This window comes from Schistocerca serialis, chromosome 7, assembly GCF_023864345.2.
Source record: "Schistocerca serialis cubense isolate TAMUIC-IGC-003099 chromosome 7, iqSchSeri2.2, whole genome shotgun sequence".
Classification (NCBI taxonomy): domain Eukaryota; kingdom Metazoa; phylum Arthropoda; class Insecta; order Orthoptera; family Acrididae; genus Schistocerca; species Schistocerca serialis.
Window position 1 is genome coordinate 189,439,805 of NC_064644.1, and position 19,265 is coordinate 189,459,069.

The window sequence follows — 19,265 nt, forward strand, 5'->3', positions numbered from 1 at the left end:
AGAATAGGCATATTATACGCGAGACGGAACAGTTCAAGTTCCTAGGCGTTCGGATAGATAGTAAGCTGTTGTGGAAAGCCCATGTCCAGGATCTTGTTCAGAAGCTAAATGCTGCTTTATTTACCATTAGAACAGTATCTGAAATAAGTGACACTTCAACACGAAAAGTAGTCTACTTCGCATATTTTCATACGCTTATGTCGTATGGTATTATTTTTTGGGGTAATTCTTCTGATTCAAAAAGGGTATTTTTGACTCAAAAACGGGCTGTTCGAGCTATATGTGGTGTAAGTTCGAGAACCTCTTGTCGACCCCTATTCAAAAATCTGGGAATTCTGACATTGCCCTCACAGTATATATTTTCTTTAATGTCGTTTGTTGTTAGCAATATTAGGCTATTCCCAAGAGTTAGCAGCTTTCACTCAGTTAATACTAGGCAGAAATCAAATCTGCATGTAGAATGCACTTCCTTGACTCTTGTGCGGAAAGGAGTGCAGTATTCTGCTGCATCCATTTTCAATAAGCGACCACAAGAACTCAAAAATCTTAGCAGTAGCCCAAACTCTTTTAAGTCTAAACTGAAGAGTTTCCTCATGGCTCACTCCTTCCATTCTGTCGAGGAGCTCCTGGAAGAGCTAAAAAATTAAGCAAATTCCAGTGTTACATTGTTGATTTTCTTCATTTAAACTTAAGAATTGTCACCTGAATATGTTTTTTTATATTTCATTTTATCTGTTTCTAATATCGTGTTATAATTTCATGTATTGACTCGTTCCATGACCATGGAGACTTCTCCTTAATTTGGTCCCACGGAACAATAAATAAATAAATAAATAAAAAAGATGAGTGCCTAGTTTTTTGATTATTACATGAAATGACTATTAACTGTGCTCTAATGACACCTGCCACATAATATGACTGTTGTTGCCCGAAAAATGCAGTATTTAGCAGCGTGAGCAACATAACAATCGTTATTAAATGCTGACCTTTATTGTGGTAGGGTTGTTAGAACGGTCGCCAGATCTAACACCTATGGACTTTTACTTCCGGGGAACCGTGAAAGATAACGTCGATCGACGTAGTAAACCACACATGCTGGAAGAACTTCGCCAGGAGATTACAGCGACATGTGCGGCGATCTCCACTGTAACACTGACTGACGTAGTTCCGGCGACCGCTCGTCGTTCTGTTATGCGTAAAGCCGCCAACGGTGAACATTTTGAACATTTAAAGCAACAATGTGCTAAACTGAATGTTGTACAACATGTGTGATCAATTATTACACGTAAAATAAACACATAAGTAATACTTTTCGTTCCTTAAAGTGAGTATACATTTTTTGGCGGATTCTGTAGTTTAAAGTTATTGTTTTTGTTAAAAAACCTTATTTTGAATGCATTATAGCTTTTCATCTGATGTTCCATTCTTCTGCCAATATACCTGAGTTGTGGACAACATTTCACGACACACTTTCACAAGATTTTCAGAGACAGCACGCGCCAACCGAAGCCCACAATCTCACACCGCTGGAATGTGAGAATGTTTTTAAATGTCATGCCAAATCTTGCCAAAAAGTCAACCTGTCGCCCCCTGTTCGTGGCACAACGCATAACAGAAGCCTACAAAGTAGAAGAAGAACGTAAGAACGGCAAGACAGCTAGCGAGAAGCTAAATAAAGAACAGAACGCAATAACTGAGGAAGTCTTACATTCAGTGAGAAATCAGATTTCCAATTTTTACTTCACTGACGGGCCCAGAGGCTCCGGTGAACCATTTGTCTACAAGTGTTACAGTTTACGAGGTGAAAACAAGTTTGTTTGAACAGCTGCATGGATAGAGATTGCTGCGAAGCTCCTACCAGGGGGACTTATGCCACATTTAACTTTCAGACTACCTGTACCCATCTTGAATACATACGTCTTATCTATTCGCACTCACATAAGGATGCACGGCTTTCCTGAGATTCTGATCTCATCATTTGGGACGAGATTTCAGTTGTTCCCAAAGACGCGCTAGTAGCTGTCTATAAATTTTTAAGGGACATTATGAATAATAATATCCCTTGTTGAGGCTAAATTATTCTGTTGGCAGCGCTTTCCATTAAGTATTACTTACGGTTGGACATGCAAATAGAAGTGCCATTGTCGAAAACTACAGTCAAACAATCATCCTTATGGTTCCATGTTACAATTTGTCAAGTGAACTCAAAATATGAGGGCAAATAGTGATCCCATTTCCCCCATAAAGTTACTTAAACAGGATAATGTTGACACACAAATTGAAACAGATTATTTCAATGAGGACATCAAAATTCCTAAACATTGTTATCGTAGTTACGACAGTTTTATTACCATTACATTCAGTGCCACAGAAATCTATGAACAAAATGTTTTGCAGATCCGTCCAGCGGCGATCCTATGCCCAAAAAATTATGGTTGAACGTACAAAAATTAACGAATATGTCACTTCCATTTCTTACCTGCAGAGGCAAAGCTTTACCTCATTTCTGATTCTGACCAACTTGAACAAGTAAACAACTTTCAATTGTACCTCATAGAATTTTTGAACTCCGTGAAAACTGTGCTCTTGCCCGGCAATACCTTCTGATTCAACCACGCCATTCCAAATGACAACGAAACAGTACCCAATAAAAGTAGCCTTCGCTCTGACCATTAATAAAGCACAAGGTCAGATGGTTCAAAGGGCAGGATTGTATTTACCAGAACCTGTTTCTTCGCATGGACAGTTATACGCGACTTTTTCACGAGCTGGCAAAAGCAGTGACATTTCTGTTTGTTCTAAAGACACATACAGCCAAAAAGAAAACGACGACCACATTACAACTGTTACCGACGTTTTCGAAGAAGTTTTCTAAGGTACAGAATTTTAAAAAAATAAATTGATCCGACAAAAACAATATCTGCTTCTATATGTTTTTCAGTTAAATATACTGTACATAATGATATCGATTTTTTTACAATGAGACTAATATATGTTACCATATTCAAAATATAATACGTTTCATTAACAAATACTTGCATTTCCTTATTTAAAAAATGTTCAAATGTGTTTGAAATCTTATGGGACTTACCTGCTAAGGTCATCAGTCCTTAAGCTTACACATTGCTTAACCTAAATTATCCTAAGGACAAACACACACACCCATGCCCGAGGGAGGACTCTAACCTCCGCTAGGACCAGCCGCACAGCCAATGACTGGAGCGCCTTAGACGGCTCGGCTAATCCCGCGCGGCTCCCTTATTTCCCCATTACTATGTTACCTATTGGTGACATAAGCACAGAGTGCGAATTGTCCGCACGGGTCAGCTAGTAAATAAATAAATGTCGATGTGGAGCAGAGTAAAAGTTTCTGCTACAATACGTTTGGAGTTTAAGATAGTGGTAGCGAACCTAAACTGCACATAAGTAGAAAAGAGGAAATTTCAAGGATTTTAATATGCGATGGTCCAGAAGTTTGTTACCAATAAGGAGGTGACTAAAATACGAAATGAAGAGGTAAAAAGAAGAACATATTTCTAATAAAATCACTCATCAGAAAAATGAGTAGATGGTAATGGTATACATTCTTAGACAGGAACAGTTAACTTAGCTTTTGAAGCAACAGTGGAGAGAAAAGTTATGCGTGGTAAATGAAAAGACTGGCACAATGTAAAAAGAAATAATACTGTACGAAGAAACGTGATTACGAAAGCATATAACCAACGGCATAGAAGTTGTTAGACATTTCAATTGGTCCACTGGCTACAGTGCCTAAACTGAAGTTCGGTGCGTAGCAGTTCACATGACTAAAAGGAATGCCCAACATTTTAGCTCCCCTGGGCCACACTGGAAGAAGACGAGCATTTTTGGGCCGTACATAATATAGCTAACATTAACAATAAGATATGAGCAAATTTAAAAATAAAAAATAAATAAACTGGTGGACGAATGAGAGAATAGCATCGTGTTGCCAGAGTTTGAAACAGAAAATATTCAATTTATCGTAACTTTATAAAAACGGAATTTTATGGAACGTTTTAATTACCGATCGCTTGATGGTTGCTCACTTCTTGGGTCGCATTGGTACTTGCTTTGAGCAGCATGCGCGCCGCGGGTTGGACACACCTGCTCTAGAACGTACACGTTCACAGTATATTATGACCTTCACACCGTCAACGCATGTTAGATGGAACAGAGGTCCAGACTAACCATCGTGGCAGAGTTCAGCTAGTCTGTCTCCATTTAAATTCTAATTCCTTCGTTTAGCAAGCAACACCTCACTAAAAGCTACTCTCCGCATTCTGCTGTGATGCATTTAACGGCGGGGTATGTACATTGCGCTCGAATTCCAAACTACCCTGATTCACGTTGCTAAACATTTCACACAATCAGGTAAACAGCGGCTGTATGAAATGAAAGCTGTTGTACGCGTGCCCCTGCCGCACCGCAAACAACAGATCAGAGTAACAACATCAAACAAAAACAAGTCCTTTCAGGAAACAGACAAATGAAAAAGAATCATTACCAGAAAGAATGAAACCGAAGTGTATTGCTTGCTAGCTAGTTAACTGTACCGTTTCCACACAAATGGAATTTAGGTTGACTTTTTTTTCTTTTTATCGTTGCAGAAATTGCACAGCAGGCATCACTATGCTAATTGTTAACCACATTATGAAATTCGCAAAGAAAGCCTGAGCAGAAAAGGACCATTACGTTACACTGTACAGTTTATAATGCCCCACAAACAAACGACTATAATATAGCTTACAACGACCAATGGCAACATGAATACAGAACAATGGTATGGCATAAAATGCAGTAAGAAAGCGCTGCATGCTACAATGTCAACAAAAACCGTACCGAGGCGATTAAACGAAACTTCTGCCCAACTACGGAAGCAAAATGATTCATTAACTATGCAAAAAATTTGGTAGTCTCTATTTCAATCACGAAAGATCGAGAGAGCAACTACCTACGGACTCAAAAGCGAGTACAATGGATAAATAAGATCTTTACATGAACCGTCATTATACCCTTAGGTATAAGGCAATCACTCTCTTTCATAAGCCTAGCTCTCTCTCTCTCTCTCTCTCTCTCTCTCTCTCTCTCTCTCTCTCAGTATTACTTTTCTTTCATTCGTGTTGCTGTAGCGTTTTGTCACGGAGGGAGGGAGGGAGGGAAGGGAGCATAATCGCCCAGCAAATGAACCGTCATTAGTATCTTCGGAAGTCTTTTCGCTGCTAATATGTGATAATTAAGCTATACAACACTTTTTACAAATTATCGGCGCTTACCTCGACGGCACTTCAATTAAACACCGCAGTTGAAAAATACAGCATGAATACACAACCTGTTTGAAATTCTACTGACACTGGAATACCATGTAAGAAGGAAGCGGGAGCTGTGTTACAAACATTTTGAGTCAAATTGGAACAGGTGACAATACGTCCACAACCGATTATATTGAGATAGGGAACCAATGGTCAGAAATGCACAAACACAGAATATGCCGCATAAAAACGTAACTCACAGCAACTGTTCAAACTGACGACTGCCAGTCTCAACGGATGCGTGGCAATGGCGCACGGTGTCTGTTGTACCAGGAGACGGGCAGCTTGGATCCTGGCAAGCAGGTCTCCATCCATCAGTTACTATGGATATTTTATACGCCAACGTCTTGACGTAACCCAAGAGAAAAAAGGCCAGAGCGATCCCGCTGGCCATAGGACAGGATATCCTCTTTCAATTCAACGATGAGGATACGTGTTGTTTATGTGCTCACGGACATTAACAATGCGGTGGGCTGGTGCACTGTTGCGTTGAAACCGCATCATTTCGCAGACAACAAGGAGTAAAGTCTCCAAGAACTATGGCAGCACATCTCACACGAACACCACGTAAATTGGTCCGGGCAAAGGAGGGAGGGAGTGGGGGGGGGGGGGCAAATAGGTCCTACTAGGTGACCTTGGACAATGCCCGCCCATACGCTGAGAGAGAACCATTGCTGGTGGCCACCGATGTGGGTGTTGTGGGGATTGTCCTCACTCCAGAAATGCCTGTTGCGGCTGTTTATTACTCGTTGTTTGTTCCATTGTACAATTGACACCCGAGACGTGTGCGGCAGAACTGCATGCGCCGTTGCGACACATGCATTGAGACTGGCGGCCGTCGCTTTGAACAATTGTCATAAGCTACGTTGTACTCTGTGTATGCGGTCTACACTGTGTATGTCCATAACACAATAAATTTGCACTTCCGACAACTGGTTCCCTATCCCAATATAATCGGTTACGAATCCACTATCACCTGCTTCGATTTCACCCGAAAGGTTTGAGACGACCCATATAAAAGACATCAGCAGCTCGCCTGCAGAATCTCACTATACCAATTATGCATTTTTAGATGCTTAACAAATCGTCAGTCAGACCAAACCAATTATTTCTTTACGAGATTCAGTATCTCCAAAAACAAAATTACAAGTCGGCTAACGTTTATGAAAACTACTCTATACTAAAAGAATAGCCCGAAATAATACACGGATATTTAGAACAGTCTACCAGCTGTATTTGTTGTGGACTTTAATTCTACATGCTAGTCAATCCAGTGCAACTGCCTTCGTTTCTGCATAGCTACTACGAGCTATATACTGTTCAACCTTGTTAACGTAGTCAAGCCTTGGTCACCATCAACAGTTTTTACCACTCACACTTTACTCCATTACCAAATTAATTATCGTTTATGCCTCATAAATGTCCTGTCAAGACTACTCTGTGGGCCATTTCAAGATTACAAAGGGACCGCGCCTAACCACCAACATCAATTTCGCACAAATTTATGGTGTATGCAGGACTTGGCCAGAAATAAAGTCGTAGACGTGGGAGCTCCAGACGCCTTATCGCTTAGAAGCAACAGCATTCTCGGCGCGGGTCAGCCGAGGCCAGAGGCATTTATGTTAACGTAGATTCAAAGCAGTTCTTGGCGCAGTGGAAAGTGTACAGAACAGCAATACGAGAGTCGTGAGTTCGACTCCCTACGCGAAAAGGCTTTTATTTTCAATTTTTACGTTATTTAAACTTCAAATAAACCGAAATAATAGTGAATATACTGTACTTCTTAATATTTTCGTAAGAGTCATGAAATGAAACGCAAAAGAAAATTTGGGATTGCAATTAATTTCCAAGAAAGGATTGTGCTGAAGTGTCCACGAGAACTGCAAATAACTTTCCGAGAACAGCCTGTAATTAAAGCGTACAGGACTTCGTATCGCGTTAGTTTTACATTGACCTTCGAGCAGCCCTCGGCAGCTGCGCGCGAGCAATAGGTTCCCCTGCTTTTACCGGAAGGGAAAAAAAATTAATTCAGTTTCACATCCACTCTTAACACTTAAGCGATACCGCAGAAGCAACAGCTAATTATTATGATATTAGACGAGATACAAATTCGAGTGAATACTAACTGCAAACAACAGTGAAAATATCAATGGAAACGGAAATTCGCTTGACAAATTACGACCGTGTTATCTGTTTACCGATGTGTCGTCAATGAAGGATAAGCGTTTTCTGTGTTGCGCATGTCCTGTATGCCACAGCTACGGTAGGGGCATACATTACTCCAGCCGCCTAGCGAGCTATGAATTTGGCAATTTTCAACATTTTTTAAAATACTTGTAGTGTATCTTAGAAACGAAAATTTTTACTGTTTTTTTCTGCGTATTCTTCCTGTATAAAACATTTTTTTTGGGGGGGCGGGGGGGTTCCGACATATCGGATTGGACCATTCTTTTTTAAGCATAGTTGACATCAGTTGAGGCTTGCAATGTATACTCGCAGGAAGCCTCCTCATACACTATAGGCCCGGGGCAGCTGTTAAAGAGTGGACGTGCTTGAGGATCAACGTCTCAACCTGTGGACATTATGCTAAGGACGATCCAAGCTTATTACAATGCACGGTGTGGAGCAACACCAACATAATTATATTTTAGTGGAAAGTTACTATTTTTCTGATTTTCCCGCGCTAACAGTGGTTAAGCTCTGCCGGTATAAAATCTATTCCTGGGCTGCTGTGCTGCCTCAAGTAATTGCTGTCCTTTTTTAAGAATATAGCTTTTTATTTCATTTGCTGTTTCCCTTGAATCGAAACCCTCATACGTTCGCAGATACGGATGTGCAAAACTGTTCTTGAGAAGTTCGTGAGTGGAGATGTCAGCTGCACGAAAAAGAGCGAATCCTTATCCGAAGCCCGACTCCGTGAAATACGAAGTTCGAGTCACCTCACAAGTTTCTGTTTCTCCACTACCCAAACACGGTGTTCCAGTACTAACTGGCATCGTAAGTGAAGATGCGTGGGGGGCCCGTCGTACAAGTGCAGTTCGCCTGGCGACAGCGGGCGGTACTCACGGTGAGGTTAACGTTGGGCACGGAGGGTCCGTGGCAGAGCAGCAGCCGCACGATGTCCACGTTGCCCGCCCACGCGGCCAGGTGCAGCGGCGACGAGCCCTTGCCGTCCACGATGTTGGTCGACGCCTCGTGCGCCAGCAGCAGCTGCACCACCTCTCTGCAACAGGTGAACACGTCTCCACCTGTAGACATATACTTCAGGCATCTTCCTATTCGAAAGAAACACACTGATTACCGTAATCACTGTGGGGGTATTTAGCTCTACATCCCGACTCCGTGCTCACTGTTTAAAGAGTCACAAAGGTTTTTTTTGTTGTTTTTTTGTGAGATCGGTGAATTTGCAAATTGTTAAATGAAGAAAGGACTGTTGGCGATGACGTTTGCAAATCCCGAAAATGCAAAGAAATGAAAAGAAATACAGGATTATTCATAAGCATCTCTACGGTCTCAAAGCATTTCTGCAAGAGAATTGCAAGGCATACAGAAAATAAGACATTTCAGTGGATAGTGCATCTCTCAAAGTTCTTAACCCATATTTCAGGTGTTCAATACGGACACCGTTTGTGATCAGACTCACTTTTGGAAAACTGGTTATTGGATTGCTACCTGCAGGTGCGAAATATTTCGATGCCACAGTACGGAGCGGTTCCCTATACAGGGTGTTACAAAAAGGTACGGCCAAACTTTCAGGAAACATTCCTCACACACAAATAAAGAAAAGATGGTATGTGGACATGAGTCCGGAAACGCTTAATTTCCATGTTAGAGCTCACTTTAGTTTCGTCAGTATGTTCTTCCACCTACGCTCAATGGAGCACATTATCAAGATTTCATACGGGATACTCTACCTGTGCTGCTAGAACATGTGCCTTTACAAGTAAGACACAACATGTGGTTCATGCACGATGGAGCTTCTGCACATTTCAGTCGAAGTGTTCGTAAGCTTCTCAACAACAGATTCGGTGACCGATGGATTGGTAGAGGCGGACCAATTCCATGGCCTCCACGCTCTCATGGCCTCAACCCTCTTGACTTTCATTTATGGGGGCATTTGAAAGCTCTTGTCTACGCAACCCCGGTACCAAATGTAGAGACTCTTCGTGCTCGTATTGTGGACGGCTGTGATAGAATACGCCATTCTCCAGGGCTGCATCAGCGCATCAGGGATTCCATGCGACGGAGGGTGGATACATGTATCCTCGCTAACGGAGGACATTTTGAACATTTCCTGTAACAAAGTGTTTGAAGTCACGCTGGTACGTTCTGTTGCTGTGTGTTTCCATTCCATGATTAATGTGATTTGAAGAGAAGTAATAAAATGAGCTCTAACATGGAAAGTAAGCGTTTCGGGGCACATGTCCACATAACATATTTTCTTTCTTTGTGTGTGAGGAATGTTTCCTGAAAGTTTGGCCATACCTTTTTGTAACACCCTGTATGTTCTGACGTGTCTACCCTCTATGCAACTACGCCATGGCGTGCATTACGAATTGAAACTTGGAGAGATACTCTATCCAATGATGTGTGTCATTTCTCCCTAGTCTTGTAGTTTCCGTGCGGCCCTCTTCTGAAACTCTGGAGGCATTTATAAACAACCTTTTTCACGACCAAAAGTCATTGTAGAAACTGAGTTAAACACAAGTTCTACTGGAAATGAACCCAATGATAAATATCACTTCAGGAAATCACAACAGCGATGAAAGTAAAAGTGAGAGTGAAAGTTACGTCATTTAGGATAGCATGATCTGAACGAGAAATTTAGAAACAGATGGCGATGGAAAAAAGAAAGAAAAAAATGAGAAACACATACAAAGCTGCTACATAAATTTACTGAACTTATAGATTTTCTATGAGTTTTTCTGACATACTTTTATATTGTAAGGTTTTTGGGTCAGAACAAAAACTGTGTAAGCTGTAAATAATTTTGGTTTAATGTTCCAATCTTATCACAGAAATACACGCATTTACACAGTTTACAAGGTGACAATGTTACGACAGTTGTCAAATGAACCCATCTCGTCCTCTGAAAGTGAAATAATCCTAAATACAACAATCGTAAACTTTAAGTTTCTTTACAAAATTATTCTTACGACTACTTCATGATGGTGTCCAGTACTACGATAAATCATCCGATTCCGGTTCACAGTTCGGTACTATTTAGGACGACAATCAAGTGTACGGGGGATCGTTAGTTTTGTGACAAGTTGAGCGAAAGATTGCCCAAGGTCGCTCGAGCTTACAGTGCACGCAAGCTGGTGAACCAACAAGTTTACGCCTATGCTCGCGGTATTTACCTTAGCTGCGATCAGCTGTAGTCTGCATGGCTGCTCTCGCCCTCTGAAATTTCTATAAAACTAATTAAGGCTTTGCTGATTTTATCGGGAGACACTCTCCCTATGTTTCTCTTTATACGAGGCAACTTGTACTCATCAATTATTCAAAAACAGTCTTAATCGCATTTATTATTATTATACCGCCAACCGGTTTCAACCCGACGTAGGGGTCATCTTCTGCGCGTTTACACCAGCAGTCGACCAATGGTGTAAACGCCCAGAAGATGACCCCTACGTCGGGTTGAAACCGGTTGGTGGTATAATAATAATAAATGCGATTAAGACTGTTTTTGAATACTTGATTAAGCATACTAATCGCTGCTTCATGTCCACAACCATGTTGTCCAAAAACAGGTACTCATCCCTAGTCTTGGAATATGTCGATATGCACGCGCATGGTTGGACCAGCATGCATATTAAAATGCCCTCTCAGTTCTCGCAAGGACAATTAACTAACTGGATGGTTCGTTCCTCCACAGTTGGAGCTCAACGATGCTACAGCTAATTTCTAGCTTAATGTTAGCTGCAGTGAAAGCAGTGTTCACTCAAATTTCTGCTCTGTGTCGTCTAGAGCCTTATGCGCTCCATTCTGCACTTGACGCCAGTTAAGAGAAGAGTCCACGAAAAATTTCGCTCTTGTCTTTCTCGTATCCTATTTGTTTCCCCACATGGGCTCTTTCGTTCTCCACATCACGACTTTTTCCGACCAATAGGAGCGTTCCTCTTATTTTGTGGAAACTCTCTCTGCCAATCGCAAGGGCCCGACCATTGAACCGCGTCGAAATCTCGGCACTTTACTCTTTCCTAGTTCGTTTCCGCCAATCGGACGTTTTGTCCCCTCTCCAGACGCCTAAAAGTTACATGTGTACAATCACATGTGTACCATTCGCTGTTCACGTGATCAACTGCGTCACTGGTTTTGTTCGTATCCATTTGGAATTCCGAAACGCAGTTTTCTAAAGCTTCTTTCTGTCCTACTTCTGGTGGCCCGTTACTTGCTCTTCAGTATGCGCCACCTGTCCGGTCGCTGACTCTCGCCATGGGACACCCCCCTAGGAGCTTTTCGTGGTGTCTTCCGTGGTGCGGCCTCTGCTTCCGCCCGCGCTTGCTTCCACACAAAACGATTCCTCTCACTACTTGTTTCACCTTATGCTCATTGACATGCATTATATAGGAGCGGTGTGTTAATACCGTCGATTGAGTGTCATCCCTCTTGTATTACATACTTGTAGGCAAATCTGCTCATTACCGCCGCAGTAAGTTACGTATCATATTCACCTTCTCGTTACGATGTATAAAACTCTGCAAGGTGCGAAACTGACCATTTATTCTGCCACCTTACAATATGTATGTGATAATACATGGGATTATAATTAACACATTAGTGTCACATTAACTCATATTCTTAGGCCTGTTTGTGTAATGGGGAAAATATTAACCGAATTATTGATGTATACATACATCTTATAAACACAAAATCAAATAGGGGTAACGCAGGAGTAGGTTTAATAATGAATAGGAAAATAGGAATGCGGGTAAGCTACTACAAACAGCATAGTGAACGCATTATTGTGGCCAAGATAGATACGAAGCAAACACCTACTACAGTAGTACAAGTTTATATGCCAACTACCTCTGCAGATGACGAAGAAATTGAAGAAATGTATGATGAAATAAAAGAAATTATTCAGATTGTGAAGGGAGACGAAAATTTAATAGTCATGGGTGACTGGAATTCGAGTGTAGGAAAAGGGAGAGAAGGAAACATAGTAGGTGAATATGGATTGGGGGACAGAAATGAAAGAGGAAGCCGCCTGGTAGAATTTTGCACAGAGCACAACATAATCATAACTAACACTTGGTTTAAGAATCATGAAAGAAGGTTGTATACATGGAAGAACCCTGGAGATACTAAAAGGTATCAGATAGATTATATAATGGTAAGACAGAGATTTAAGAACCAGGTTTTAAATTGTAAGACATTTCCAGGGGCAGATGTGGACTCTGACCACAATCTATTGGTAATGACCTGTAGATTAAAACTGAAGAAGCTGCAAAAAGGTGGGAATTTAAGGAGATGGGACCTGGATAAACTAAAAGAACCGGAGGTTGTACAGAGATTCAGGGAGAGCATAAGGGAGCAATTGACAGGAATGGGGGAAATAAATACAGTAGAAGAAGAATGGGTAGCTTTGAGGGATGAAGTAGTGAAGGCAGCAGAGGATCAAGTAGGTAAAAAGACGAGGGCTAGTAGAAATCCTTGGGTAACAGAAGAAATATTGAATTTAATTGATGAAAGGAGGAAATATAAAAATGCAGTAAGTGAAACAGGCAAAAAGGAATACAAACGTCTCAAAAATGAGATCGACAGGAAGTGCAAAATGGCTAAGCAGGGATGGCTAGAGGACAAATGTAAGGATGTAGAGGCCTATCTCACTAGGGGTAAGATAGATACCGCCTACAGGAAAATTAAAGAGACCTTTGGAGATAAGAGAACGACTTGTATGAATATCAAGAGCTCAGATGGAAACCCAGTTCTAAGCAAAGAAGGGAAAGCAGAAAGGTGGAAGGAGTATATAGAGGGTCTATACAAGGGCGATGTACTTGAGGACAATATTATGGAAATGGAAGAGGATGTAGATGAAGATGAAATGGGAGATATGATACTGCGTGAAGAGTTTGACAGAGCACTGAAAGACCTGAGTCGAAACAAGGCCCCCGGAGTAGACAATATTCCATTGGAACTACTGACGGCCGTGGGAGAGCCAGTCCTGACAAAACTCTACCATCTGGTGAGCAAGATGTATGAAACAGGCGAAATACCCTCAGACTTCAAGAAGAATATAATAATTCCAATCCCAAAGAAAGCAGGTGTTGACAGATGTGAAAATTACCGAACTATCAGCTTAATAAGTCACAGCTGCAAAATACTAACACGAATTCTTTACAGACGAATGGAAAAACTGGTAGAGGCCAACCTCGCGGAAGATCAGTTTGGATTCCGTAGAAACACTGGAACACGTGAGGCAATACTGACCTTACGACTAATCTTAGAAGAAAGATTAAGGAAAGGCAAACCTACATTTCTAGCATTTGTAGACTTAGAGAAAGCTTTTGACAATGTTGACTGGAATACTCTCTTTCAAATTCTAAAGGTGGCAGGGGTAAAATACAGGGAGCGAAAGGCTATTTACAATTTGTACAGAAACCAGATGGCAGTTATAAGAGTCGAGGGACATGAAAGGGAAGCAGTGGTTGGGAAGGGAGTAAGACAGGGTTGTAGCCTCTCCCCGATGTTGTTCAATCTGTATATTGAGCAAGCAGTAAAGGAAACAAAAGAAAAATTCGGAGTAGGTATTAAAATTCAGGGAGAAGAAATAAAAACTTTGAGGTTCGCCGATGACATTGTAATTCTGTCAGAGACAGCAAAGGACTTGGAAGAGCAGTTGAATGGAATGGACAGTGTCTTGAAAGGAGGATATAAGATGAACATCAACAAAAGCAAAACAAGGATAATGGAATGTAGTCTAATTAAGTCGGGTGATGCTGAGGGAATTAGATTAGGAAATGAGGCACTTAAAGTAGTAAAGGAGTTATGCTATTTGGGGAGCAAAATAACTGATGATGGTCGAAGTAGAGAGGATATAAAATGTAGGCTGGCAATGGCAAGGAAAGCGTTTCTGAAGAAGAGAAATTTGTTAACATCCAGTATTGATTTAAGTGTCAGGAAGTCATTTCTGAAAGTATTCGTATGGAGTGTAGCCATGTATGGAAGTGAAACATGGACGATAAATAGTTTGGACAAGAAGAAAATAGAAGCTTTCGAAATGTGGTGCTACAGAAGAATGCTGAAGATTAGATGGGTAGATCACGTAACTAATGAGGAAGTATTGAATAGGATTGGGGAGAAGAGAAGTTTGTGGCACAACTTGACCAGAAGAAGGGATCGGTTGGTAGGACATGTTCTGAGGCATCAAGGGATCACCAATTTAGTATTCGAGGGCAGCGTGGAGGGTAAAAATCGTAGAGGGAGACCAAGAGATGAATACACTAAGCAGATTCAGAAGGATGTAGGTTGCAGTAGGTACTGGGAGATGAAGAAGCTTGCACAGGATAGAGCAGCGTGGAGAGCTGCATCAAACCAGTCTCAGGACTGAAGACCACAACAACAACAACACATACATCTTTTACTTGTTAACAAGGATCATACTCTGATTTCATATTTTGATTTTTAGGGTTCCGTATCTCAATCGCTAAAAACGGAATCCATATGGGATCGCTTTGTTGTCTATCAGTCCGTTTGTCAAGATCCCTTTTTAACAGGGACGGGTAGAGGTCCAAGTTCAAATTTATGTCAAGGTCTGCGGTCCCTTGGCAGTGCAAAAAATTTACTTTTCTAAGTCAATCCAAGCCAAAGATGCGACCATTTAGGTCACATATTTTGTCTCTCGTAAGTCACTAGTCAAACCCATAGAGGAAGTATCTACATAGATGTCGGGCCTGGTGGTGTAGCGGTAAAGAGCATTCTTGAAAACTGAAAGGTGCGGGATCGAAACTCGGTCGGACCAAGTCTTGGTTAACTTACCCTTCACCTCTTAACGACGTGAGAAGGCGTCAGAAACAATATGTGGTTCAGATTCCACGTTAAAGTGTACGTCCCCCTTCCGAGGTTGGATGCTGCGGTATGTCAGTGGTACACAAGTCTCCCAAGTGGCGCCCAACACAAAGACATTTGAGCCGCACGAAATTATTATTATTATTATTATTAATTATTATTATTATTATTATCTATAAAAAATTAAATTTGATTAAGTTTGTCTGGTTTCTTTCATTTACACATTAATTGAAAAGCTTATGACCAATATTCGAATGTATACCTGGTAACATGCAACAGACACTTCCTACGCTTGTGAATCCAGGTACCGACAAACTAAAGAGAGATCACAAGGTTTACTTACACAGATCGCACTACTACATTAAAGCTGTACCAAAGTCAGTAGACACTGTTCATGTTTTGTGATATACTTGACAATACATACACCACTTGCTTCTGACAAGAAATTAGCAATGGAGCAAGGAGAATCACCAATAAATTCTTTACGTTTTTCTCAAAATGTACTTCTTTACTAGCTTTTTATTATAGAAGGTGAGAAGTCATTAGGCATAAGTGTTCATAAATTACGGACACATTTCCGCAAAAAAATGTGTTTCCTTTTAACCAGTATCGATTCCTTGAACTGAGCTAATACTTCTAAAAAGAAAAAAAAGAACAACATTACCTATCACAACTTTCATTAATGAATAAATTAATACAGTGCGTTTAAAGAGAGATGTAATTATTTTATGAGGTGGCGGTACAGTCTATTTGAATGAAACATTCCATGTGACACGTGTACAACTTTTATTATTACAGAGATACAGCTGGTGACAGACAAGTATTCATGCCATGTATTGGTACCGCAGTTGCTATGGGTTCATATATTAAGTGCTATTTTCGTTCCGAAGTTAAGCTTGTGAAGTTCTCCTTCAGTTTACAAAACTGAACTCTTGAACTACTACTGCGATTTCTCGGCCGATTGTCCTTCACTGCTTTAGGGGAGAAGTTCATAAAAAATACACACTATTTGAAAGATGCACCTAATCCACAATTTTGAAGGTACGGCAATGAAATTTTGCACCAAGTTTTACATGGAATTTACACATTTACTGCAATGTTTCTTGGGCTATATCTCTAACATTTGAGGGAATTCAAAAATTTTATTTTCAAAAAATAACATATGTCGCTTTTTCTAAGAAAGTATCCAAGAAATTTCTACAATGTTTTCACTGTTTAATCTCTCTGCATATTGTAAGCATCTCACGTGAGGTTTTTTTAAAAATATATCGTATAGGAAAATTTACTATTTTTAACTATAATTCTGTAAGTACAAATAAAATTCATGCAAAATTCCAGCTTACACAAATTTCCAAATTTAATGATTTTATAGAAAAATGTGTACCATATTTAATAATTCTAGCCTTCACAGTCTCTGAGAAAAAGAAACATATACTTTAAAAAACACAATTTTTCAGTAAATGGACTTTAAAGTTCAACCTAACGTTTATTCTTAAGTCAGCTCTTCAGAAGGCCCTAGGTTTGTGCTCAGGATTGTCTGTACCTTCAAGGCTTCTGTTCTGTTTTCTTATTTTCTGCAGTCTTTCCTTTGTCATGTCTTCAGCGGACTTTTGAACTGCAGAGAGGAACTGTACATCTATTTTTCTCAAGCTGTCTTCCGTGAAATTTCCTATCTTAAAGCCCATCCTCTCAAATACCTTCATCCTCCCTACGTTCCAATCATTAAATTCAAGACCTGTAGCATAAGCTGCAATTATGGCCATTGTAGCAGATGAAAATGTGTTTTTTGAGTATGATTTCTATATGAGCTAATTCAGAGACTCATTTGGATTCTGGCTTTTGCTATGAACATACTTCATTAGAAGTCCAGTATTGGCAGAAAACCTGTAAGTAGGCTTGACAACATAGGAGCAAATAACCATCATCCTACCTACTCAGAATAACACGCGAAAATCATGGGGATATACAACCATAACAAATGCCTTATCGCAATGCAGGAAAACTACACACCCAGAAACCCACTGCAGAGAACAAACAGATCATAAACGACGAACAGGTGATAATCAGACACACATCAACACAAACTCTCTGCTATATCTAATAAAATAAGTAATGCAGACAAACGGTATACAAAATAAATAAATACATACATACTAAACCACACAAAAAAATGGTTCAAATGGCTCTGAGCACTATGGGACTTAACTTCCGAGGTCATCAGTCACCTACAACTTAGAACTACTTAAACCTAACTAACCTAAGGACATCACACACATCCATGCCCGTGGCAGGATTCGAACCTGCGACCGTAGCGGTCACGCGGTTCCAGACTGTAGCGCCTAGAACCGCTCGGCCACCCCGGCCGGCTAAACCACACATACTAAAAAAAAATACAAATGCACGTACCCACAGATCACTGGGATCACAAAAACAAATTCGATAGCTGGCAATGACATTCAACAGCTAGCAACAACATTCAAAACATAAGGTGAAGTAAAATGGGCTGTTCATTTACTAGTACTGTGCAAATGAAATTTCGAATGGCAGTAAGCACATGAACCCCTAATACCGGAACAATAATACGTGAAAAGCGGCGTCAACGAATTACGTAAGCAGAAATTGAAACTGTCATTACGTCATAGAAAATCAGTACATGGCAAAACTACTTATAACCTCAATTTACAGTGTCCAACACGTAAAATGAAATCGTATGAACACGTACGTATATGTTTAACGGCACTGTGATGCCTTTCAAATAATTAAGAAACGGGTTTCTAAGTAAACACTTTTCTTTTTTCTTATAGATAAAAACTGTAATTAAGAAAGAAATTCCCAGCCGCAGCGCATTTCAATCGTATACGGAATACTGTTTCACATAAAGACACACATTTTTCAATGTTTTACATAAATAAATATTCTAACTTATTTTGCTAAAAACGCATAATGTCATTTTCTTTGTTATAATTTTTTAGTTTAACAAAAAATCCCGTGCACTGTCATATTATGAGACCGCGATTTGAATGAAGATTATTCGTAGACGTATTGCTATTTGAAAGGGGAATCTGTTCTTTACGATATGGACGGCTGATGCAATGTACACAACAGTGTTTGATTGTTGCCCTCGTATTTTCTGTTTGCATATAAAGAAGTATCGGCATCGAATAATATTAGAATCGCTCCTTTATTCAATGAATCTCTGCAGTTGTTATGGCCGAATGGGGTGAAATTTGATAGTGTTTTACTCCTAGTGACGGATGGTGTTTCATATATGAAGAAGGCGGCCGCAGGCCTTTCTGTATGCGTCTCACAAGTGATACATGTAACATGTATAGTACATGTTTTACACAAAAATGGCTCTGAGCACTATGGGACTTAACATCTGAGGTCATCAGTCCCCTAGAACTCAGAACTACTTAAACCTAACTAACCTAAGGACATCACACACATCCATGCCCGAGGCAGGATTCGAACCTGCGACCGTAGCGGACACGAGGTTCCAGACTTAAGCGCCTAGAACCGCACGGCCACAACGGCCGGCCTGTTTTACACAGAGCACGTGAGCGCAGGCGTATATTGTATCGTAAATTGGACAAATTAATTTCAAATGGCGAGAAGATGACGTGGAAACGCCAACAAGAAATGATTTGGTCAGAGCGAAAAATTTATCTTCCACTTCCACCTACTACCACTGTTACTCGTTGCGGGACACGGTTGAAAGAAGTAATATATTACGCACGCATTTCCGAAAATTTTAAATTGGTGATTGATGAACTTAGTAAGGATGACGCTTCTTCAATTGAAATTCTTCAGGGCTTAACGACACTTTACTAAAAAATGAATTGTCTTACATATCTGCAATTTTGAGTTTCTTCTTTCCCAGTATCAAAGAATTAGAAACATCAACCAGCTTGTTAATTGAGG

At 40.4% G+C, this 19,265-nt stretch overlaps 1 protein-coding gene across 1 annotated transcript in view; it reads right to left on the bottom strand.

Moving 5' to 3' along the window:
* The window catches only part of LOC126412963 (ankyrin repeat and SAM domain-containing protein 1A-like), a 611,160-nt gene that overhangs the window by 369,377 nt on the left and 222,518 nt on the right, over positions 1-19,265 (bottom strand). The window contains exon 3 of the mRNA XM_050082855.1: positions 8,397-8,553. Within this exon, the coding sequence (XP_049938812.1) occupies positions 8,397-8,553 (157 nt within the window). The remainder of the gene's footprint in view (positions 1-8,396; positions 8,554-19,265) is intronic.